At 39.0% G+C, this 25,510-nt stretch overlaps 1 protein-coding gene across 5 annotated transcripts in view; it reads left to right on the forward strand.

Annotated features, from left to right (window-relative positions):
• Positions 1–25,510, forward strand: part of MYRIP (myosin VIIA and Rab interacting protein) — a 195,695-nt gene that overhangs the window by 126,201 nt on the left and 43,984 nt on the right. For 3 of the 5 annotated variants that reach the window (XM_053973544.1, XM_053973549.1, XM_053973556.1), the window contains exons 3-7: positions 15,502–15,638; positions 17,304–17,387; positions 17,999–18,096; positions 18,425–18,505; positions 20,081–20,230. In XM_053973544.1, coding sequence (XP_053829519.1) covers positions 15,502–15,638; positions 17,304–17,387; positions 17,999–18,096; positions 18,425–18,505; positions 20,081–20,230 — 550 coding nt within the window. The remainder of the gene's footprint in view (positions 1–15,501; positions 15,639–17,303; positions 17,388–17,998; positions 18,097–18,424; positions 18,506–20,080; positions 20,231–25,510) is intronic. The other 2 variants (XM_053973563.1, XM_053973569.1) reach the window with 1 other exon arrangement.

A 25,510-nucleotide genomic window follows, 5' to 3' on the forward strand; every position in this document is an offset into this window, starting at 1 on the left:
ATGGAGCCTTTTTGATTGTACTAACCAAAAATATTTCTAGAATATGTTTCCCCATTGATAATTGTTGCCTTGAGGAATGATGGTCTTTTCTGAATGAAGCAGCATGAGAAACCTTACAGAAGCCTGTGGTGTACAGTGTGGGCACGGAGCTTTTTCTGTGTCATCCCAAATCCTCTGAGAATAAAGGTAGTGTTTGGGCTACAGGGCACACAGGCTTGCATGAGGGATTTGTATGGCAGGAGTTTGCTGGGGCACATGGTATGTGTTAGTGGCTCCTTGGCTGTAAAATAGGGATGTTTTATTGCTCTGATAGGTTTTGGAGCACAGCAGTGAAGCTGTTGGAACAGAAGCAGTGCTAAGTAGGCTTAATGCAGATGATCTCTTTTCAAGATTTGCATCTGCCATCATATATTCAGCCATTAGTAATTCTTGCTGTATATCTTAACTAAACAATCTGCAAAATCCTTGGCTGAGGGCGGTTTCCAAATTCAGATATGCTGCTTGTCTAGTGGATTTGGAAGGGGATTGCATGCATTGTCACACTCTTTTATTTGACCCTTTGATCTCACTCACAGTTCTTCGTGCATAAAGATCTTGAGAGTGTTGGTTTCCTTTTCTCTTCAACACAATCATCTAATGTAAAATAGCTAATTTGAACAAATTTCAGATATGAAAATGGAGCTTTAAGACAAATGTTTATTGGCTCAGAATTGGAGAGGAGTCAACTTGAGTGGAAAACACAAGCCTTAGAGTCAAGATGTCTGAATTCCTTTCTCAGCATTGATTTTGAAAGTAACTGGAAGCAAGTCTTTTGGTGCTTCAGTGAGTTTAAAGGACATTTGGCCCTTTCTTTTATTTACTACTTGAGATTTTAGTTGGCTGCCTCTTGGAGATCTTAATTGATTCAAAATAATGGCATTATTCTCAATGAGGCAGTGAGTTTCAAATAACTGTGGTATATTGTATATACTTATTGATTGTAAAGAGTAGTAAAAAAACATATAAAATGTCACATAAAAACAGGATATATGTAAAATAGTTTTACTAGCTTCTTTACCTACCAAATAATTTTTGCACTTTTTCCCTTACAGAGTTAATCTCTAAAAATATTAGAAGTTAGATCATAGGTTGTATCACAGGATTAGTAGCTGGCTCTGACCTGAAAAAGTACTTTGGTTACTATTTATCAAAGTTCTTGGTTTTAACTCTGTTTCTAGACATTTTCTGGAAAATCTCTTTTCACTACCTCTGTTTTTGTTTTTGGTATACTTAATAAGTAATCCCATTGTTGCAGCTTGCAGAGTATTTGTTGTTATTATCTCAGATTGTGTTATTTAATAGTATTGAGAGGGATTAGATGTATAATACCAAATATTTTAAAGCAGCACTACTAACCTGTCATTATTCAAGGTGAGATTCATTCTAGGAGTCAAATGTCCGTGTAGATCCTTTTATTATTTTACTTAATAAGCTGAAAGTAGATAGATACTCCTGATACTTTATATTAATACAGGCTCTTAGTTTTGGGGACTGGTGTAGAAGAATTACTTTTTTTTGCCATCTTGAAACTCAAAGTCATACACGTTTTTTTTTCTGACTTTTGTGTTTTCCCTCCTTCCCTGGTGTTTCTACTATTGAGGTCTGTACTCTTTTTCAAAAATGAATTTATAAAGAAAATGAAAAATAATATTTTTTTAAATGAAAGTTCATCATAACTAAAGGAGAGTGGAGGGTAAACACCCTTGAGTAGTCCATATTTATTTGTTTGTTTCATATCTAGAAGAGATAATTGGTTTTATCTTTTCAGTTTGCACAGTTACCAGATTTAATGCATCCAGCTGACTCCATATAGATTAATGTCATCTTAAAGACTAATCTGTTCTGTGTCTCAATTATATGATTCTGTTAATGCTTTTCTGTGTCCAAAATAATTTTTAACTTGTTTTGGTTGAAAATATGTTTGCCCAGTTCATAAAAAACATCCTTTAAAAATGGTCATTTAATTATTTTCTCATGGATATTTGTGTAATGGAAATTACTTTAGCACCTGCACTGTCTTTGTAACAGGGTAAATGCAGAATTGCACCCTCTGTGGGATAAAATTTAGGCATTATCTATATTGGACATTTCATATCCCTGGTTCTGCTGGCCTGGTGAGTTCTTCTAGTCTTACCTCCTAAAAGAAGGTTGGTGTATTAAGGAACCAACAAATACACTGGGAACATTCTTAATGTTGCCTTCTGCCTGCCTGCCCTAGTACTCTGCAAATTTGTCTTCAGTTATGCAAGCAAATAATTCATTCTACCTTCACATTGCCTCAAGGAAAGGAAGAAGAATGGAGAAAAAATAATGACAAGAAAAAGGGGGGAGCAGCATGAGTTACCCGCGGTGACTCACAAAAGTGCCACGGATGTGCAGAGAAGGAAGATTTTCATGTTCTACCTTAGCTGTAGAGGATAGGCAGATATGCACCCCCCTCTGTCTCCAAACCACTGGGGCTCAGCAGCCATTTGGCAGCCTGTGTCACGAGCCATAATAGCAGCTGGTAGTTCAGACTACAACCAGCCTGCTCAGTGAGTGAACCTAGTGGTTAGGATTGCTTCCCCAAAAAAGTGCTGTCAATTTTCTCTTCTCTTTGAGAGGAGTTCTCCTTGAGAATTGGCCTAAATTCTGTCTCCTTTGAAGAGAGGTGAGAGTAAATGATGCCTCAGAAATGAGAAATGGCTTCTCTTGGCCGCATGTCTCCTTGTGGTCATCACACACAGGAGAGATGCCCAAGATACCTCCCGTTATTGCAGTGGGACCTCCTCTGCCACCACCAGGTGAAATTACACAAGTGTCTCTGTGCAGCAATTCTGCATTAAATCTCTTTCTTCACTATGGGCTTAAGCAACATATTGGAAAAATGTTAGAAAGAACTTGATTTCCTTACTCTTCAAAATGACCTCTGTGTGTTTCCCTTAATCAAACATGAGAAGCTGTGGTAGTGATACCTTGTGCAGTTAAAGCAGGAAGAGATGTCTGGGCCAAATAACATAAATCCTTTATCTACCAGATATTAATTGCAGTTTGATGGGAACTCAGAAATTCTCGGTGTGGATTTCTTCTGTGAGTGAATCAGGGGCTCTTCTCAGCTGAGCCTTGTGGATGTAGCTGAGGAGGGCTTTGATGCTTGCGCTCCATTCACTGCCAGCAGCTGAAGGCTGGCACCAAGGGACTGAAAGAGACACTGCATACTGGCATCAACATGTGCATGACCAGGGTCGCTTTGCAGCTCCTCTTGTTTCCATCCCTCCTGTTCATACACTGATTCTTCTAGTTCCTCCCATTTTCCTTAGTTGGTCAAACTTGCTGATATCACGCACACATGCTTCTTATCACAGCTGGGTGGCCCTATGAGGATATCCCCTGCCTTGTGCAGATGAGAATAAACTTGCCTTGGAGAAGGCAGGAGGATTGTATGGCTTTGAAGATTTCTCCTGTGAGGGAAGTGAATCCTCTGGACATCCGATCAATTTTACCCAGAAGCAGGAACAGTTTTGAGAAACAGCTGTATTTCTCTGACAGTCTGGCTAATTTGTGCTTGGATTTTTTTTTTATTACTCTGATACAAGCATTTATAAAAACAGAGATTTGGGGTTGGTTGGTTTTTTTTTTTTTTTTTTCATTTTTCATTACTCAAATAACCAAAAATCCATATGAAAAGTACATTTGTATGTGTGCCCAGATGTAGAGCCCCCGTTAGTAAGGCCAGCTGGGATTAAAGTCTCATTTGTATAATTTATATAGGCTTTGGAATTTTTCCTACGGTTTTCAGCCATAAGCTGGAATTTAGCTTTTGTCAGACTGCTAGACAGCTTGCGCAATAAAGCTTCTAACTAAAAATATTTTCTGTGCAACCCGGAAAACCTCACCATTTTAAATGAGGTGACTGTGGAGTTGGTTTGAAAAGACAAATTTTTATAAAAGAAAAAAAAAAATCCCAACAGTCATGCCCTGGGTGTTTTAAAGGCTTAATCAGTGAGCTCCATGCAGAAGTAGCAAAACAGATAGAAAAGCAGAAATGGAGTGGTAAGTAACTTAGGAGGCACATACAGGATGCTTGGGATGCTCACAGCAGTAGAGTACCCTTGCAGAGCAGCAGATACTCTCTGATGGGTTGCCCTTGGTCCATTTGGGAAGAGCTGCTGAGGTGCAGTGTCTGACTGAGCCCACTTCCTGGGGCTGACCAGCTAATCTACTTCTAGCCCATTTTTCACTGTAATTCAAGGAAATCTCCTTGCTTGAACTGCTGGATAAACACCTGAATCTTGTCTGGGTAGTTGCTGTCCTGGGCATGCAACATCACTCCATCTAATTCTTCCTCCTACCCCAACGGGAGGGTGGGTAGCAAGGAAATAGTTTCCTTACACCTCTCAGCTAGGGACGTGCATGGGAGGATTTGGAGGTGTTGTGCTCCTGCTGGATAACACAGCAGTGTCTTCAGTGTGTTCCTGGAGCTATTCTGTGGCTTGTGAAGCTATTCTGTGGCTGCAAAGCGACAAGTATGTCATCTCAAAAAGGGGTGGTGGAGTCACTGTGTGCACAGCTCCTAGAAAAAAGCAGTGCAGCCTACTCCAGCAGAAGTTGGGCTTGTGGGGTGAGGTAACCAGTGCAAAATATAGGAACTGAAATTGCATCTCTTCACTCCCCAGCCAAGTATTTTTTAAAATTATTTTTCACTTTTTTCTTTTTCCTTTCTTTCTTTCCTAAATAATCTTGCAATGAGCCCAGCTTTCTCTTTGATTTTGCATGGTGATGAATCTTCTCATCTTTCCTGGCATTTCACAGCTGTTTGTTCACAGCTTTCTCCAAATATAAGAACAGAAACAGACCTTCAAGCAGAGGATTGTTATCTTTTTGGTGTTCCTGAGCTCTATATTAAAAGCCCTGCGTATTTTTGTAATCAGGATTACAGAATTAATTTGCATGGTTTATCCTCTGGTATTTTTTTCTGATGGGGCAGAGTTTGTATCTCTTCTGTGAAAATTTTTATGCTTCGTCGACCTTACTTTTGATGTTCTTCAGCTGTTTTTCAAGAATCTGGATTAAAAATGAAGTTTACAGAAAGAAAAGCCTTCACTTAGGTAATTTGAGTAACTAATCAAAGTGTCTTTATGCTCTGTAGTTTCATTTGGTATCTGCTGTGGTTATGGAAAACATTTCTCATGTGGATGAATGGTGCATTTATTCGCAGCCATTTATATTCAGTTGTATTTTGACTATAAATAACTTTTCTTTCAGTAGCATGAACATAAAGTTCAATGAGCAAATGTTCCTGAGGGTGTTTTGATGTTGCTCTTTGCATTCAGAAGTTTATTTACATAAGGTTTCTGTATGAATTTTCGTTCACTTCAGTAGGTAGTTGCAAAGGATAAATTTGTAGTAATAGCACAGCAGGAAACGAATGTCTCTCCAATTGAGAATTTATGAGTATCTGTTGCTGTTTTTGTTTCTTAAGAAAAGCAGCAGGATGCATTCATTTTGAGGTACTGTCAGTGTGGATTTTTGTTCTTTTTATGTGTCTTCTTTCAGAAATCTGAAATAAAAATTAGACTGATGCATTGTAACAAGTAGAAACAAATATGACAGGGACAGCCAATATATGTGTGTTCCGTGTAGCTGTAATAATTTGTTTTGATTCATGTTTATTTGCGTTTTGCTTTAGCATGTTGTGTGACTGGGAGTGTCATAAATTTACTAATGATGCAGTATTGATTAATTCTTATGATTTGCCTAGGAAAGTATCTGGTACCAGATGGCCAGGATATAAAATTCCTTTCCTTTGAAAAATACTGCAATATTGCAAATGTATTTTATTGCAAATTAAGATGGGGGAAAAAAGAAACAAAACAAAAATTTTACATTAAATGAAATTTCTGGGTGAAATTACTTAAGGGGGGGGAAATTGTTTCAGAGGTATTTTTAATTTTTATTATTTTTAATGATTTTTTTTAAAAAAATTACTATTTTTGCATCATGCATAAAATTCCATGGATCATATACAAATGTCAGGAGTGAAGTCTGAAAAAAGTACTTTGAAGCAAACATGTGAAATATTTCATTTGTGCAGTATCTGAGTGTTTCAGCTTTTACAGAGGAGTTTGGACTTGTTTCCATTCAGTTTCAAATATCCAGTGGTTACTTACTTAATTTTCATCTGGGTTGACAGGTAGTATTAATGAGCTGTGCAAAGATCCACATTTTAATGAAAGGCTTAAGAGGAAAATACTTGGCAGTGTGGTGAGGAAGAAATCTCCAGGCATTGAATGAAACACCTAGAAGGGCTGAGGAAAGAAGGGGGCAAGTTCTTTCTTTCCATTACATTCCTACACCTGTGGTAATGAGGACTACAGACTGGTTTTGGCCACTGAATGACCTACAGTGGCTGTCAGTAACATTTGGGGATTATTACACACCAACCCAGAAGTGAAAGCCAGAGTCAAATGAAGAGAACTGGGCTTTTTGTGCAGGTGGAGTTAGTAGTGTTATGGATATGACCATAAGGCTCCTTGTGAAGGACAGGCTTTATGGTTTTCTTATGTGGCAGAGTCATTTGCTGATCAGTAACAAGGTGTTAATAGCTGAGTGCCAGTGAGAGACACTTTAAACCTCATTTATGAAAGTGTCACCCATGTAATTATTGGTTTAAAGAAGAGGTGGATTGAAAATAGCCTTCACTTAGTTTGACCAGCTCTTTCTAAAGAATTGGCACTTTCTATGGCTGAAGTCTCAGTGAGACTTGGAGGGATGTGTGACTCAAGGCATTGTGTAGCCCAGATTCAGGATCACTGTGGCATATCTGGTGCTCTCAGTGTGGGATGTCATCCACTGGGACTGCGTTGTTCAGTCACATCCCCACAGTCATATTTGATGTTCATGAAAGAGAGCTGGTATGGTCACACATTATCTGTTCTGGGTCTGTGTTTAAAGAACCATGCAGACCACTTGGGTATTTTCTTACTCATCCCAGGGGAAGAAACAATGGGAATGATTAGATGACTAGAAAACACGATCTGGGATGAAACAGGATTAATTAGCCTTTTTAAAAAAAAGGAAAAAGGAAAAGAGCAAACATCTTAAACTGTCTTGTTTAAATAGAAACAAGGAAGTTCAGCGTAAATGTTAAGAAAACCTTTCAGCATTAGGATAGGAGAACATCGGTGGATGGCTGAGGAGCTCTGCAGCATCAGCAGTCATTAAGAACAGGCTGCCTGTATATCTGCTGGGAGTGATAGAGGTATAGCTCATAATGTTTGGGGGCAAGGTGAACACCAATGTGATCCCATTTCTTTTATGGCCTAGGGCTCTGCCAGAGTGGCTTGAAAGCAGCAGTAACTTGTACTGCAAACTCTCTGCAAGCTCCCCTGCAATGCAGCCTTTTGAACTTTACAGTTCACAAGTCAGCTCTGAATAAATAAATATCAGTTGACTGAGGCTCACTTTACAAGGCAAAAATGGGGAAAGAACATTCACTAATGACTGTAAGACATGGCAAACATCCTTATAAGCATGTTGTTATGACAAACTTTTATTAGCTCATGCTGAGATAATGTCAGGAGCTGTATTGGATGTGGCCTCTTACATCTTTTACTGCCGGTAGATGCCTGAAGAGAGGTCCTTCCCCTTCTTAGGTCACTGTTTTAACTGTTGTTAGCTCTCCACAATCATGTTGTCGCTCCTGGAGTTTATAGTCAGCTAAATTACAGTGAATCACTGGGTTTGAAAATCCTCTTCTTTTTAAAAATTGACTTTAATAACTGCTACAAAATCTGTATTTCACTTGGGTTGCCCTAAAACTAAACATGAGCAGCAGGTCATGTTAATATGTCAAATATACATTTATTTGTAAGCCAGGGAATCTGACCTACAGACTCACAGGGAAAATACAGGGCAAAATAGCTTAGTTAAATGCTGACAGGTTCTACTCTTGTGTCTGTTTTCCTGCTGCAGGAAAGACTAGCACAAAGATTACAAATATCAAGCAAACTTTCTCTTTTTTTCTTTTATTTAATAAAACATGGTCTGAGTCTTTGATTTTCTTAAAAGAGGGGCACTGTATCTTCTCTATTCTAGTTTTCAAAAGGGCTATTAGAGGCACATGCTTGACTTCTGATTTTTACATACTGATTACTGTCCAATAATTGAATGATGTGTTTAAGGATCAGCAATCTCATGGTTTATTTTAACATATGGTAGATTAGATCAGTCTACCACTGGGCATATGAGTCAAAAACCTATGGTATAGAGAAATGTCTGTGAATGGAGAAAGGGTTAGGGGATTTTGCATACCACATATTTAAGATATTTCTCCTTTTTTTAGTGAGTTTTGAGATGTTACCCAGTAGAGGGAAATGTGATTCTACACAAACTTTAACTCATTTTTAAACCAGCACATTACTTGCTGGTTTTCCTCAGCTGTTCTACAATGCCTGTATTTTCACTAAAGCTTTCTCCCCAGTTTTGCATGCTGGTGTTACACAGCTTTGCTGCAGCATCTCATATCAGGGCATATATTGGGAATCCAGAGAATTAGGAGGTACATGTTTAAGTGAAGAAAGGCAAAGCTTCCCTATATGCCAAGTAACTGTAGACTCTGATTGTCAGAGAGCTTTGAGTGGGCCAGAAGTATGCCTAGATTCAGGAGAAGTATAGCCAAATTTATGGAATATGAGTCCATCCATATGTGTCTTTTGAGGCTTTGTTTGTTGTAATGTCAAGCACAGAATCCTGAACTGACCAGTGCTGAGTGTACTGAAGGCAGAGTCTCTGCTTACAGGAGCTTTCCTGTCATCTTTTCCATGTCATTTCCAATGGCCAGACACAGAGTACGAGGCTAGGTGAGCCTTTTATTGGACCTAGTGTGACTCATTATCTTATTTTTAAGAACCAGCAATCACTTAGTGTGGCCTGCTTCATAACACAGTGAGTGATTCCTGCACTTTGGCACATGCTGCTGTGAGCAACCCTTGTCATGTCCCTCTGGAAAGGCACTGAGGCTTAGTTTAAAGGGCCAGGGTGGTAGAGGTTTTAATACTTCCCTCAATAACCAGCATTAGGTGAACTTGTTACAAGTTTTTGTCTTTCTTCCATTCATGATGTTTAGGTTTTCTGTGTAAAACCTCCTCTGTTTCCCTTGTCCAGCTTCTTGACTGCTGATTCAAAGGTAAAGGAGACAGTGACCAATTTGAGGGTTGCACATACTGCTGTCTTTTATAAACAAACAAATCTTTGTTTCCTCTCTGCTAACCTTAATTTGTTATTTCCTGTGTGTTGCTCCATTTGAAATTTAAAAACCCAGCTGGAGCAGCAAACTTCTCAATGGTTAGGAGGATGTGGTTTTTTAGGAGATGCCCTCCATGGTAGTGTCCTGTTGGTTGAGCTCTCTGAATAATTAACCTACTGTAGCCTGCAGTGCAGTTACTGAGCCAGGTTCATGTCTGCTGCACAGGAAAGTCATGATTTCACTGCAAGGGACATGGACAGTTGTTTTGTTCCTCTTGTGAGAAAGACAGATGATGTTTTTAGTGGGGTAGGCCGTTTTCATTCTGGGGTAGATGCTTTGACTCAAGAGAGTCTCCCCTCTGCTGTTACTTGGATTTTGCTGACTGCACAGCAGTAAATTCATTTTGCCCTGCTGTGGCCTTTCCTGTGACACACCTGCATGGCTCAGTGTGCTGCACTTTGACCTGTCACATTGTAATTTGTGTGCAGCCCTCTGCTGTGGATAATTGGAGGAAGAAATTTTCTGGAACAGCATTTCTTGAGAGATAGGTGACCTGAAGAATGCCATCAAGAAGAAAATAAATCTATTGGATTTCACCTTAAGGCTTGGGAAGGATGTGTCACAAAGAGTTAACAATGGTCTGCTGGGAAAAATTATTAGGAACTGTTTTTCCTGTGTGAATAAGTGCCTTTCATAAGCCGGGGATAGATGCAAAACAATCAGGGAAGTGCCCTCTTGAAATAACATGAGCTTGGCCAAAGTTCCTGTTCAGGGCTTCAGGGTGCTGAACTGTCTCAATATATATGGGGGTTTAAGTGTGATTTTTAGAGAACTGAGCATTGGTAGGATATTCATGTGTGTAGTGCTTTTGTGTGTAGTGCATCCTGAGGGGAATGAAGGTGAACCTGGAAGTAGGTTTGATTTCACTGAAACTGAAAGGAGCCGAAAACCTTTAATTCAGCAATTTATAACAAGCAGTACATTAGAAGCGCTAAAGTATAAGCCCAAAGGAAAAAGCAAATCTTGCTATTGGCAGAGAAACAATAGTTCAGGATGTTGAGTTTGAAGCAATTTTACTCCAAAACTAGTAAATAAGAAGTGACAGGTTAAATCTTAATTGTTTCTTGGGGCACCAGGTTGAGGCCACTTTGTGCTGGGAAATGGAAACAAAAGCCTTGAGCTTCATATTGCGTGTGAGTCAGTACGGGGAGAGAGCCCCTGGCAGGGGCTGTGACAGGCAGCGTGCCTGTCACAGCTTAGTCTGTATTAGCTGGAGTTTCCCAGCCACTGATGGGAAACAAGGCAATAATGCAGCCAGGGGGAGATGGTGTGCAGCTCCCCAGGAGGGGCCAAGGCTTCAAGGATGTCAGTCCCGCAGCAGCAGTCACCATCTGTGGGGGAACATCAGGGTTAAAAGCAGGAATGTTTAACTGCAGCATGGATCTTTCTCCAGCCCAGCATCTAGCTGAGCAGGTCTGCTCTGGGCAAGTCATGTCCAGCAGTGTCCCAGCTCTGACAGAACTCAGTAGTCAATCTTCTTCTGGCTCCCACCCCCTCCATCACTTCATTCCTGGCTGAGCCTCCAGGCAGTTCAGTGAGTCCAGGGAATGCTTTCAAAGAGTGAAAACTAAACATTGATGTTGCTTTTCGACTGACAATTTGCATATCTAATATTTCTTAAGTTTGATGTTATTCTGTTGTGCTTTGGAGCCTCCTCACAGAGCAGCAGTTCTGGCCTGTGCATAGTCCTGTATTTCAGCGATGGGTTTGATTGCCCTTTTAAATTTTCTTTGTCTCATCTACAAAAGTAAAAAGGTCCAAGAATTGTAAAGCAGCTCAATTCCTGAGTGAAACTTACCACTTGCTGAATGTAGATCTCAAATGACCTGAGGCTGGATGTTGTAGTAGGTCAAGGGCACAGCTGGAGAAGCACAGGATGGTATTTGAGGGACTAGAATAATTTACTGGCCTGAGTGTTGGCACAAAACTATGGAAGATACCTTAACACAAGTATGGAAAGTTAAAAAAGGAGGCTTCATTATCCAGTGAAAGTCAGTAGCAAGGAAAATCCAAGTGATTATGTGTTGACCCTGACAAATGAAGTAAGTGTCTGTAAGATTTCAGGAAGCACCTCCTGACTTAGAGAAACTAGACTGCAGCTCAGTAAGTGACTTTTAGGGGGAAACTTCTCACAAAGTTCATGGAAAAATGTTGTTATAAAACACTTCTTCATAGTCCATCTTGTATTATGAATAGAGATCAAGGTCATACATATTAAATTGGTTATTCCTTTTAGAGAAAAGTTCTTGCAGAAGCTTCATATTGCCTTTAGACCAAGTAAAACCTCTCAACTTTTTCGAAGAAAAAATAATTAAAGTGGTAAATCAGTCACTAAAGAATCTCCTGTGTTTTGAGTACTGTGTGAGTGATGTCTTTTATGTGATTGTCTTCTCATCATCACTAAAAATGAGGGAGGTGGTTCATGTCCCCACTTCCCAACACAGCTGGTGTACTTTTTTTTTCCTGAAAGAAATGCTAGAACTTTACTATTTGGGTGCTTCAGGCGAGAAGTGTACTGAAAACAAATTGTAAAGATTTTAATGGGCTTATCCCTTCTCATGGTGCTGCTTGATTAAGACAAACACATTGTGACGCTAAAAAAAAAGACAAGGGCTTTATTATACTTGTTCAAGTTTTATTGTTATATCAAAAGCATCTTCCTAGCTTTCACATTTTCTAAATAGGCAGAATTTTAAAATCACAGTATTTTCCTCTGCCAAAAGCACTTCAAACTGCTGATCAAATCTGTGGCAATATTATATAACATAAATAATGTCCTTAGTGCTTAAAACTATTTATCAGTAAAGACAGTCTATTTATCTAGTCTGTCTAAAGACAGACTATTTATCAATAAAACAGTCTTTGTTGCACAGATAGAGCAAAAAATGGCTTCAACCAGTCCTGCTTCTTTAAAATGCAAGTCTTTAAAATATCCTTTAAGAGTGATTTTTTTATTTCACAGAGAGAACTTGCACACTTTCTGTTAAGGCTAATAAGGGAAGTGTTTCATTCCAATAATTTAATGCTGGCACTGTCATAGATTTTCATTATTCTGAATTCATGGACTGCTTTTGCAGGAAACAGCTTTAAAATATAGGTCAGCATTAAAGGATTTTGAAATGAGGTGAAAATGCTCTTATTTCTCTTTTGAGTGAGTCCTTTATTTTAGTATCTACAAGAGAAGTTCTCTCTTCTCCAAATCCTTTCTCTGTAGGAGGAATCAGCAGGGACATTGTGACTTATTTGAAAGTTAAGAGGCTGAAAAGCTTTAGGGGAGGCATTGTAATCTGTTATAAAACATGTTCAGGACCTAGGCATAGATTTGGAGCGTTGGTAACTCTCCAGCTCATAGGAGAGAAGAATGAGATTATTAGATTACTCACAAAGTGTTAATCCTGCGGCAACGAGGAAACCTAAAAAAAAAAGAAATAAAAAAAATCTTGTGTTTACACCAGATTAACTAGTACAAAGAGGCAAGCATCTCCTTTCATGGTTGCTTCGAGATGTATAATCTCTATCCTTCTGACTCTTCCTAAATTCATATGCGGAAAACATTATCATTACAAATAAAAAATCTGTTTCAGTTGCAAACCATTCTCACCTCATCAAGAAACCACTGCTCTTAGCTTTCTACTTTTATACAAGAAGTATTGATCAAACCCAGAAAAAAATGACGACACATGGAAAAATATGAGGAAGCAAGCTTGCAGTGAATCGTATCTTTTGTTTTCCCAAGCTGCCAGCTCAGCATTCATAACTGGCTATCCTAACTCACACAGATCATTCAAAGATAGGTGACTCTTTTTTTTTCATCTTGTCACTCTGTCTGAACATTAAGAAGTGGGTCTGCTTGGCTTCCAAGATGACAAGTTTAGCATTTTGAGCTAATGCAGCTGAGGTTACTTGGTAAACATGCTGAGGGAGTTAGTAAGGATCTTCAAAGCCCTAAAGCAATGTATTTGAGGACTCCCAGTGCTGTGAGTCCCCTAGTGGTGATGGTGCTGCAATATTTTTTCCTGGGCAGCTTGGAGAACACTGCATTTACTGGGCAGAAGAGCATCCTTTCTGGTCAATACCTCCTGCTAAGCCAGTTCCAACCCAGTCATGCTGTTTTATCCTTCATAATGATTGTAACTCTGTGCTATTGACTGAAATCTTACCCTGTCAGATTCTGTAGAAACTCAGTGGACAAAAGTGAATGAAATTCAGCAAGCAGAAGACAATATTCTGATGCAGTTTACACGAGAGCAATTGTTCCCTGCCCACAAATAAGGCAGGTTCTCAAAACGCCAAAGAATTGCAGGTTTGGGAGAGAAATTTCCCTCTGTTCAGATTCATCACTGTGCCAGCAGTGAAGCTTTGGTCAGTGGGTCAGGTCTTGGACAGGCATCATAGCAGATCTCTTGGTGGCAACATTATGGGAATTCAGAAACCCTGTACTTCGCAGACAGATCAAGGCATCCTTCCCATTGTTTGTGCTTTGGATACTTGTGTTTCATCAGAGTCATTTCTGCACCACATGTAAGGATGTTTTCAAAAAAAAAAAAAAAAAAGCCAAAAAAGGATTTTTGCCCTTGTCACATGTTAGTAATATTTGTAGAATATTGGAACTAATCAGCCTCCTGGGAACCATAGTTATGCTTGGGATATTACTGTGCAAATAGATATTAAAGGCCTAATATACTTACATTATCTGTAAACATCTCTCCTGCATCTAATTGCTGAGACAGAATGCAGAAAAAATAGACTTCTGTTCCCTTATGAGCTTTTTTTTTCAGTTGTCTTCTGTAGAGCAGCTAATGAAACTTTAAGGGTTCACAGTTTGAATACTATAGGCTTCAGTGATTTTTATTTTTAATTTCCCACTGCTGGTGTTTGCTACTAAGCACTTTCTGGTGATGACAGGCAAGTGGACTATATAATTATATAATGATGTTTTGCTTTTCATGAAGTGGATCTTCATTTTTATCTTAAAAGTCTGGATTCAGACTGGAAAGATGTAGTTGAACCCCCAGGCTCAGCATGTTTGTTTGTTACTGAGAATCTCCTGAGGTTTGGTGGTGCTGATTAAGAGCTACATTTCTAGTCTGTCAGTAGGTGACAAAACAAAAATTGTTCATTGTCACTTGCTTTGCACTTTACAAAGAAAAGTTCAGAGTCCCTGAAGGAAAATGTAAAGGTGACAGAGAGTCTGTCATTTTATTTTGTTTTTCAACATGGCCCTGGGTTTAAAAAATTGAGTTAAATCATCTAAATATGTTGAAGTCTGGAAATGCTGAGAGTCTGGCCCTCCTGGTGGTGACATAATTTCTTTAGGGGTTCATATATTGACACTGGGTACTGTCATTAGCCTTTTGTTCTCCTAAATCTGCTGTTAAGAATAAATCAGCTTTAATTTATAGGTGGAACCCTAGGATCCCCCCCAGTGACACCCTCGGTAGGAAATGTACAGGTCTGCGGTGGGTTACCCTGCAGTCACCTGAGGCTGTTTGTGCCTGGGAATGTGGCACAGGTTCTCTCCATGCACTGCTGGAGGAACAGGTGGGGCAAGTTGCCACATGCCATACTGAAAAGAATACAGAGCTCGCCAGTATCTCATGGCTTTGTAAAGTGTCTGAGCTCTGGGGACAAGTCTGTTAAGATGAATTACTGTTGTCAGTGATGCTTCCTGTGGAAAGTGAGAAAGCGAACTGTGGCTCATTCTGCTTTGAGGTCCTCTATTAGGCTTTGTCTACTCTATTGTTTTCCCCCAATAAAAGCAGTGGCATATTTTTATGTAAATGGAGGGGTTTTGTGGCACACTGATGGGCTTGTGTTCATACATTATCTGTAAATCTGTGTAAATGAAGAATATTTTTAAGCCCTGTGCTGTTCCAAGGCTTGTTTGTATTTTTTAAGGGGTTGTATTGTGAACCTTATAATGTAAAAGGGGTGACCACCTCGTCTGATAGTACCAAAACCAAATAAACCCTTGAGTAATGTGAAGAAGATATTTACTTATGGCTTAACCTGTTGGGTTTTTTCCTTGTTGTAGTATACCAGACACTTGCGAAGTACAAACAATAAAGAAAGTATCCAGAAATTAATAGCTTTGTGATCTGAGGCCTAAAAGATTTTTTCCCACATTTATTTGTTATAGAATCATTCCAAATATGTAGTTTATTTTTCTGTTTTAGACTCCTAAGGACCCAGTCTCTGGATTGGTACTATAATAATGTCAAAAGCCGCTTTAAGTGTTTTGGCAGTGCCAAGGTCCTGAAGAACTTGTACAAGAAGCATAGACTGGAGAGTGGACTTTGTCCTGATGCAATAGGTAAGAACAGCTGTATTGATTTCTCATATGATTTATTCTTATCTACTTTAACACAGAAGCTGAGACAATGGAAATTCTGAGGTTATTTCAAGAGAGTTTTTTAAACACAATTTTTGTATTTGCGAAAGAAATACCTCAGTGGAGAGAGAAAAGGATGAAGCATCTGAAGAGCTGTTTAAGAATTCAAGCAATGTTTAATCTTAATTATGTCACTGATACAGAAGAACTGTCTATAAAATAAATTGCAGTTTATATTCTAGCTTGTGTCCCCAGATTTTTCACAGTTCTGAGTAGTCAAAGAATGAGAAAATAATTTTGCATTCAACATTTTACCATAGGCACATTTCTGTGATGTTTGGAGCAAAATTTGATTAACATGAGATACATTCAGTATCCAAGTTGACCAAAACTGACATTTCCTTACTTAGAATTTTGCATGCTTTGGGATCTGAAACTGGCCACGTTTTATTTTTGTATCGATGTTTGTAAATAGATAAAAGATACTGATAAAGTATTGGCATCAACCTTTTGAGTGAAGACACAACTCACCCCTAACTATGCTGTTCTAATGCCCCACCCCATAAGAAGAGTGATTGCAGTCAGAAAATGGGTTTGAAGAAGTGGAGCTTGGTGTCATACTGGTAACTTCAGCAAGTTACTTAGAACACAACTAGCTGAATATTTGACATTTCATTGCATTTATTTAACCAGATAATTTACTCTTGTAATTCTTTCAAAATTTGTAAAGAGACTGTAACTTTTCTGTAGTCCTTCCTTTGTCTTTTTATGAAAATATATAGAATGATAAATAGACTCTCTAATCCTGAGTGGAAATTTTAGGTATTTATTATGAAAATTGACATAAAAGCTTCTAGGGGAAAGTGACCTATTTACTAAATTGTGGTTTAATAGTGTTTTTACTTTTTGGGTACAAAATTCATATTTCATGAGAAGATTCCTTAACAACTGAGAACAAATACGTATGAGGACAAGTAAATCTTGTTTCAGTTAGGGCACAAGTGGGACAGTGGAAGTAAAAACTGTGGCCAGGGATGCTTCAGAACTTTTATATGATGTGCTGCCTTTTTTTAACCATAGTCTCAGTGAATGGGTGCTTGAATGGAAGTGTGAAGAATGCAATGATGAGTTGCACTCTTGGTGAGACCTCTCTATGGAAGGCCTTTGAGTCTAAATGTCATTGCTAACTTTCTTCTGCTATCCCTGTGACTGTTAGGTAAACCTTTTGTTCCCTTTGAAGATAAATACTAGTATAGGTGTCTGGGGTTTGCTTTATTTATACAGCATTGCCCTTTAAAGTGTAGAATCTATTTCTACGCCAAATGTCATAGTAAAATCAAATTCTCTGTACTTAACTTCTGCCACGTAAGTTTTATGCCTAGTAGCTTCTTCATCTCTTTTTTACTGTAGTAATAGTTTTTTTCCATTCAAAATGAATGAGAAGTCTTTGATATAAAAGCAGTCATATTTTGTAGAAAAGCTGCTGCAGTCATGATTTATCCAACAGCAACAGCTAGGGGAAATTTTCCAGTTATCCCTCATTGTGCACAGTGCCACCATATCTTGAGTGGATATTCTAATCTAATAATACCTTGGTTGTTAATGGGTACTTCTTACAGTAACACATTATTCTGTCTTTCTTTTTAGCAGAAGGAAGTTTGTATGAAGGAAGCTTTGAGAATGAAGGAAGCATTTGTGGCAGTGACTCTACCTTCTACCAACAGACAGAAGGTATGCTGCTAAAATCTCATTGGATGAGACAAGTAGCTCATTAGTGGACAAGTAGCTTAGAGTGCTGGAAAGTCTTGTCCACAGATCCAACAATATTTTGACTGAACCATTCAGCAAGACACTAAAAGTCTTTTGTGTACCATGCTGGGACATCTTGTTTCAGCATTACACTTACTACATGCCTATTCTAGTGTGATTTTCTTTATGTTCAGGTTTTCTTACTTCCCTCCCATTTCCTTTCCTATGCTCATATATTTTTTTTCATTCTCTTTCTTAAATTGTGTTGTTCCTGCTTATAGGAACTGCACAAATTTTCTTTCAGTTATTTCCTCCAAACTATTTGCTACAGTCTAAAATGTGCAACATAAAAAATACCATGTTTTATTGTATCGAAGATTTACATTTAAGCAGAAACTTAGAGATTGCAACAAATTTCTCTGTCTTAAGTTTTTTTATTTTACTGTGCATATTTGTGAATTGAGGAAATAAATTTTTCATAAACAATTTTAGATTTGTATATGTGTCCAGAACATGAGTCTGAATTTTGGAGCTCATTATGCAATATGTACCTATATAGAGAACATGGTGGTTTTATCTTATTCTTCATCTAGGACACAGCATGATGGATACCCTTGCTGTGGCCTTACGTGTTGCAGAGGAAGCAGTGGAAGAAGCTATTTCTAAGGCAGAGACCTACAGTGACAGCCTGGTAACACTTTCAAAAAAAAAAGTATTAATTTAAATAAGATAATCATGTTTCTTTTAATTTGGGTAGTGGTACAAACCAAGTAGATATAAACAAAAACATGATGAGATAGTGACTATCTCATGATATACCTAAAGAGTTGGGCATGGGTTTTATGAACTGGTATCCAAGATGGACATTACATTCCACAAGGTGACATGCACTTTAAGTGCCTGTCATTTCTTCCCACCGTGCCAATAGGGCATATTACCCATTTCCCAATCTATACACTTTCTGTGGGAAGGCTGTTTTTATGTGATTTTAGCAAATACGGATATCCGTTTTCATGCAGGACAAGCAGAATGAAGCTTGTTACTTGCAGGAGCACAAGGAGGACCTCATAGAAGAGCTGGCCACAACCATTGTTCAGAAGGTATGGCATGCATTTTCCCCTTAATGTTTAATAGCTAAAACACAGTGTGTTAGAGCTCAAACACTGCTAACAACAAAAAGAATGCCAGTAATGTAGAAAATAAAGTAAATGAACTATGGCAGTGTAGACTTCATCAGCTATGTCTGACAGAGATCAGTTTATACGTAAGATCAATCCAGTGCCTATACCTGATGTCCTACATGTTCAGAGCTGAGAGGTGCCACTCCCTGAGGTTTGTGATGTCCTTTCTTGGAAGGGAAGGTCCTTTCTTGATGGAATTTTACACCTGTATTTCACTTCCCCACAGACACAAAGTTTTCTAATGTCAAGAGGGATGGCTCTTGACCATATATATCACTTCCCAAAAGATATCGTTTGCCAGTGTAAAGAAGTATGACTTCTGACTATACCCTCTACTGAACCCTGCAACTGCAACATGTTCAAAGAAAACAACATCCATCATTAACACAGAATTCTCTTAATGATGTTGTGAGAGAGACACTCAAAAATCACAGAACCCTTAGCATGTTTGAATTCTATAGCTTTTAAAGTAAAGCTCATTCTTCCTGCACAGCTCATGGTTGGTGGAATGAAAGTAGAGGGCTAGTACCCCTTAAGAAAAAGTACCCCTTGAGTTTGTCTGGACAGTTTTGAGTAAGGCAAAATGAGCGTGAACAGAGCACTGTTAAAGTTCTGTGGTCAGTAAAGTAACCACTCTGCTAAGTTAGTCTCCTTCCACGTGAAATAAGCTAGGTGCCACATCTTTGTATAGGCTGTGGCATTTAACAGTGTATGGATCACACACTAGAAGAGGAACATGTTGTTTATAAGGCTATCAAGAAAAGCCAGAAGAGCAGCAGCTCACTGGAAAATAATGCCTTTTTTTTTCAATGGTGATGTTAGACTATCAAGTAAGTCTGTTTATTGGGTCTTTCATAGTCCAGAGCCTCTCTCAGCCAAGCTTGAATTGCTACTGTTTTTGTCAAGAGCTGCCTAACAAGATCTTTTTGCCACAGAATAATGTTCTGTAGATATCTTACATTTAACTTGTGGAAACGAAGTGTAGCAGGGTATAATCTGTCAGTGTAAGGAGACATAAGCTCTCTCTCTCTTAAGATGGTGTAGATTTTCAAAAATAAAAATAGTGTCTAGAGACCTTAGACCTCTTTGTTCTCACTAGAATGTATCTGCATGTCATGAGAGCCTTTGAAATTCCCCTCATAACTAGTATTTTATGTTTCTTGGCAAAAGTCTTGTCTGAGAAAATACTTGACACTTAGATGCTGCTAAAGTGTTACTGTAGCAACAGGTTTCTATGTTTATGTAATTCACCTCTGGTATTCCTACAGGCACTGTTATATATTGCATCGCTGCTTATGTGCTTGCAAGCAGTAGGACTTCAGATGAGAAGTAATTGCATGAGCTGGAGCCAGAGCAAAGGGAAAGTCAAATGTTTGTCCTGGGAAAATTGCCTTAAGATGGGGTTCATTTAGATCTACCCCCTATGGCTCAGACAGTATTTCCCCAGCAGCATTGTTCTGTCCTCTCCCACCCTGTTTCTCCCCTACCCTGCAGATTATAAAGAAGCAGAAAAGCAAACCCGAGCAGGCGGAGGCCGACTTGGAATGGCCGCCATCGCGGAGCAGCGGCCTGGCATCCGGCGCTGTCTCGGATCAGAGCATGCTGACGTTCCCAGGGAGCCGCAGGGGATCCTACACCTTGTGGGTGAGTGGCACAGCACAGCTATCCTTGCTTTCTGGTGCACAAAGCCAGAAGATTGCAGTCATGGATAAGTATACTTGCTGCCTCGAATGGTATATGGAGACTTGCAGAGAACAAGCATTAATTCTGTGTCTGGACAAACTGTCACTCAGTTGCATGTTTTCCTAACATCCCATGGGCTATGGAGGTACATCACAGACATTGTGTTGTTTTGGTGACTGTGCTGGGGAGGACTAAGTTTCTGATAGGAACAGTCTCACTGCTTGATTTGAATGCTAGCAGGACTCGATGCCTCAGTGTTTATTCCTCAGAACAGTTTTTCTGCTCACTTTTTTTGTAGGTCTTTGCTGACTGTTCCCTTTGCTTTTGTATAAAGTTAGGTTTCTGTAATGTTTCTTTTTCTCCTTAGCCATCTTACAAAAAAGAGCCACCACCAGCAACAAAAAAGGAAACTCAGCTACAGAGCACCATTTATGTCTTACACTAAAGAATGTTTCCTCCTTCCACTTATTTCTCAGCACAATGTCTTTATCTCCTGCTAGAAAGCTAAAGAAAATCTGACAAGCTGCATTATTAACAGTTTTAAAAGAGCAGCAAGTAAAAAGCAGTGAAAATAAACTGTCTGTAGGCTTGGACAAGCACTTTGGCAATCAGAGAGGGAAGAGAGTAACAGATGAGTTAGTTCCAGTGCATTTTGACACTGTGGTTTAAGCTGCTGCTCCCAAGTGTCCTGCTATTGTTCCAGTAACCACCTCTCCCCCACTAAGCAGAACCACCAGAACGGAACGTGGGCTATGTCCTAGTTCCCAGCTAAGTTTGCTCACTTACACTCCTAGTGAGAACAGATTTATGCCAGAATATTGACTGTGGGCCAGAGTTGCTGAGATACAGACTTGCATCCTAGTCTTCTAACTATTTGCAAAATGAAGGGGTACTGCCTTTAATGTCCTACTGTTAATAAGTGGTCACAAATTAGGGTGAGCACGATTTAAGTGCTTTGTTCTGTCACTCCTAGGCAAGTTGTTTGTGAAATGTAAAAGCCAGGAGAGAGAGAGTTAATTTTGTGTCTGACTCATATGAGTGTTCTTTCTTAAGTTTAAGGACAGGACTTAGAGAAATATGCTGTTCAAATCCTCAGTCATTATACCAGAAGCCTGTTCTGCATTTGGAAAGTTAACTTTGAACTCAACACATTTTGAAATTCTCTTCTGAAGTAACAATCTAGTCCTGATTCTTTTGCTAGGGGGAGGCTCACTGGTTTGAGTAATAATAGACTTTGTGAAAAACACTGGAGAAGCAGAAATGTCACACTAGGGTGCAAACAACTTCAAAACCTCTGTAGCCATCAGTCAGTATTAGAGATCCAGATGTGTACAGTGTTTTATAAGGACACTCTACCTCTTTGTACAGGGTCTTTTGCCACATTTTTCACCATTTGTTCCAACTGTCTTCTGGGAGTGTTTTAAGGAACACAAATGAATTTGGCCATCTGCTGTGACTTGTTTCATCTCTCCCATAAATTTAGTTTCTGCCTTTTGCTTTGCTAGGGTTATGTTATCTTATTCTTTTCTCCTTTGAAGTGTGTATATGTTTATTTTTGCTTTTCTATGAATAGAGGAGATTTTTATTAGCATGACCAGACACCCTTGTGAAGGAAGTATAGCTCCTGTCATTCCCATAGCTAAGATAGTTGCACTTAGGTTAGGCTGTTAGATAGCACAAATAAAGTCACAGAACCTGGGCCTGCTGGAAAGGCTACTGAAAGGCAATTTGTGCAGAGTGAATGTAGAACACTTACAGCCTGCTTGATTCTCATCAGCAGTGCTGAAACAACTCAAATTCCTTTTCCTGATCTTGCTTTTCACTTTCCACTTTGTTTTCATTCAGCGACAAATGGGAAGCATGCATCTGTCAGTAGATATGCAGGACTAAACCACATCACTTTCTCTTCTGTATATTGTGTGAGAAAGTTATCTTTGCTGCCAAAATAATTGCAATTTTTTTTTCTTTCCAAAACAAAACTTACCTTCCACAGGAGCTGGCAGAGAGGCCCTATGCCCATTCCAGGCAAAGCTCCTTACTGCCTCCCAGGAACTCTAGAGTCCCAGTCTGTAACAGCAAATCTTCTTGGATTCCACTACAACAAGTGAAGTTTTCTTAGTTCCTAACTGATGACATTATGTTGACCAAAAACCCCCAGACTCTTGATTTGTGTACATGCATCCTAACATTGATCTCTGTGTGATGACTTAGTTTAGGCAGAGATCTGCCTGTAATAATAAAAACAATATTAGTACACAACAAGGGGTCTACTGCAACAGATTTATTAGCACAGGTGTTCCTAGTGTAGCCAAGGTTTTTGTGGACAGACACAGTGGCCACAACAATCCCAAGGGAAGGAAGAAGAAAAACAAGTTGTCATTTTTTTCCTATCAAAGCTATCCAAGGAGACTATTACTATGTCGGAGTTAGGTATGTGAACCTGTTTCCCAATAAAGGTTATTTAACCAGAACTTCCCCTGTTCAAGTATTTCTTTGGTACCAGGCTAAAAAATTAGCAGAGGCAGGATAGACTATAGCAGGAAAGAAGAAACACAATTAACAGAAAGACAGGCATGCAGGGGAAAGGGAGGTAAGGATAGCAACTCTTAAGGCAGTCAGAATTTCATAATTTAAAACTGAAAATTTATCTTAGAGGAATTTTTTTTGTCTTCTGTGCAGAAGATAATACATGTGCTTTTGCTAGCACAACCAAACTAATGCTATATAACACAGGACAATTGCATGCTGTAACACTGGCCTTTAGAAACCATGTTTATTGTTGCATTGCTTTTTATTACCGAAGTCACTTCTTACATAGTCAGGGGGTGCTGTAATAAACCCAGATATCACCTTGTGGTTTCACCTGCCAAGCAATTTTTCTTTTTATTACAGCTATTTGTGTACAGCTCATCCATATTAGCCAGAAACTTCCAGTGGTCTCTGGAAGTCCTGCATTACCTCCTTGCTCATCCAAAACCATTTGCTTTGAAAAAGTAATTAAATAAGTTAAAGTTCATCACTTCCCCCCTCCAAACTATAGTATTGATTGCTTAACTGCAGTAGTATGTGTGCTAGTAGCTATAGACATTGTTTTCTCCTTCTTTTTCCCTCTTAGATTTCTTTGAGATCCTTCTCCCAGGCTAAAAATAGTGAAACAGGGCTGAATATTTTATTTCCTCATCTCATAAAAAGAGATGGATGGCACCATCTGTTTCTCATTACCAATAAGCAAAGGCTGTGCAGTGCTGGGATAGGAGAAGTGCAGAGCAATGGGTGGATGCTTCTCTGTTCTCTCAGTCCAGTTCTCCCACCATACATCACTGCCACCCCGGTAACAAGAGAGCAAACAACCAGTTGGCAAATTGTATCCCATTTAAACATTGATGGAGTGAAGGCACCCTAGTGTGTTTTAAGTGCTGTATTAGTGGTCTTTATTTTACAGCATAAAGATTGCATATATAAACAGAAGCTCATCCATAATTTATAGTATATAAAACAGCTAGGGATATTGGGAAAAGGAGGATTTCATTAAATACACATTATGATGCACCTCAGGGGAAACAGAAATATACTGGTTAAGCTAATTTTAAGGTCCACAGTGTACTGCAAGTTGTTTATTTTTTTCTTTTTCTCCATTTGGTTTGTTTTAAAGTAAAGGAAGGTTCCTTTGCTTTATTGTTGTAAACTTTGCTTGAGGTTTAGCACTGCCTTGGAAATCCCTGGAGGTTGTGCAGGTGCTCTGTACCTTTTTAGGTTTGTCTCAAACAAAAGTGCTTGAAGGAAAACCTTTTTGAGAAGGAATCTTGTTTAGCAGTCATGCAGCACAGTGGAAGAGCGATTTCACCTGAGTGAAGCATAGCACTGTAGATACCAGCTGACATAACTTCCTACTTGTCGATGACTGCATCAGGAACATCATATTTATGTCTAATAAATAAATGTGTCATGTCAGAGGAAGATGGCACTTTTAACTTTTACACAGGAGCTGGCAGCAGAAGGTTGCATGGCCAGTATTGCTGGGACCTACTTCCAGTGAGGCAGGTGTGCATTCATCCAGAAGCCCATCAACTTGGGTTATTTACTGTATTGTTTCCTTTGAAAGAAGCCAACTGCAGCACCATCTTCTTTGCACAAAATGGGAAAGAACAGTGCATTTTGAGATGGAAAAGCACTTGGTGCTCTAAAAATAATGTGTCTTTTTCATTAATAATTATTATTTGAAGATCCAACTTCCTCTAAATACTTACCAGGTTACAGATAATACTGGCATCTGCTGACTGCACAGGTGACACTATAACATTGTAATCTCACTGCAAAAACAATCTGGATTTCAGATTAAGAAGGCTCTGTCCATGGTAATCTGATTGATTTCCCTCCTTCCAATGCTGCAGAATGATAGGATACAACTTGTCTGTGATTCTGACTCAGCAACTAGTGCCAGACTTTTAGGCTCAGGTCGCTGAATAATCAGTGCAGGGCAAACATGACAGCACTGTCCTTTTAAAGTTGTTTGTGTAGCTTGAGTTTGTAATTCTTCTTGAGATGTATCTCTAGCATAAGATTGCTGATTTTTGGTTTCACAGTACTATCCATGCACTTGACAAACTTCCAAGATGGTATTACATTATCAAGTCCAGGCAGGCCTACATTCAGCTACATTTGCCATCAGCCAACCAAGATAGGTTTTAAGGCATGAAAGGGATTAGGAGAAAGGACAGAGAAGGGTGGTCATTTTATAATATTATTTTCCAAGTAATTAAGCTCATGTGTTGTACGTTAAGCTTTATTTTATTTTAAAGATGCTATCGTAATACATTCCTGAGTTTCGCAGAATTTTGAGGTCTAACTTAAAACCTATTTTAAGGATGCTCAGAGCTAGGCTGCCTGACAAACCTTACTTTATTTTTAGGGTAAGTCAGGGTGTATATTGCCAGAGGAAGAAGTAAATAAACACAGAACACTTATGGCTTCCTCTGGTGTTGAGTAGGAGATACAGTGATTCTCTCTGATGGGCAAGTGCTGTGCTGAGCACAGCTTTGTAGATGAGGGTCAGAACAGGACATGAAAGGTTGCACAGGGAACTGAGACACCTAAAGATGGATAAAAAAAGAATAGTTGTGTTTAGTGAAGAGTATTCACTTAAAAAAAAAAAAAAAAAAAGGTGTGTTTTTGTGTAAGACTGTAGTTAGACCTGAAACATAGATGCCAACTCACACATGCCTCCTCCCCCTTCCCTCTTAT

The sequence above is a fragment of the Vidua macroura genome, chromosome 1, assembly GCF_024509145.1.
Source record: "Vidua macroura isolate BioBank_ID:100142 chromosome 1, ASM2450914v1, whole genome shotgun sequence".
Classification (NCBI taxonomy): Eukaryota; Metazoa; Chordata; class Aves; order Passeriformes; family Viduidae; genus Vidua; species Vidua macroura.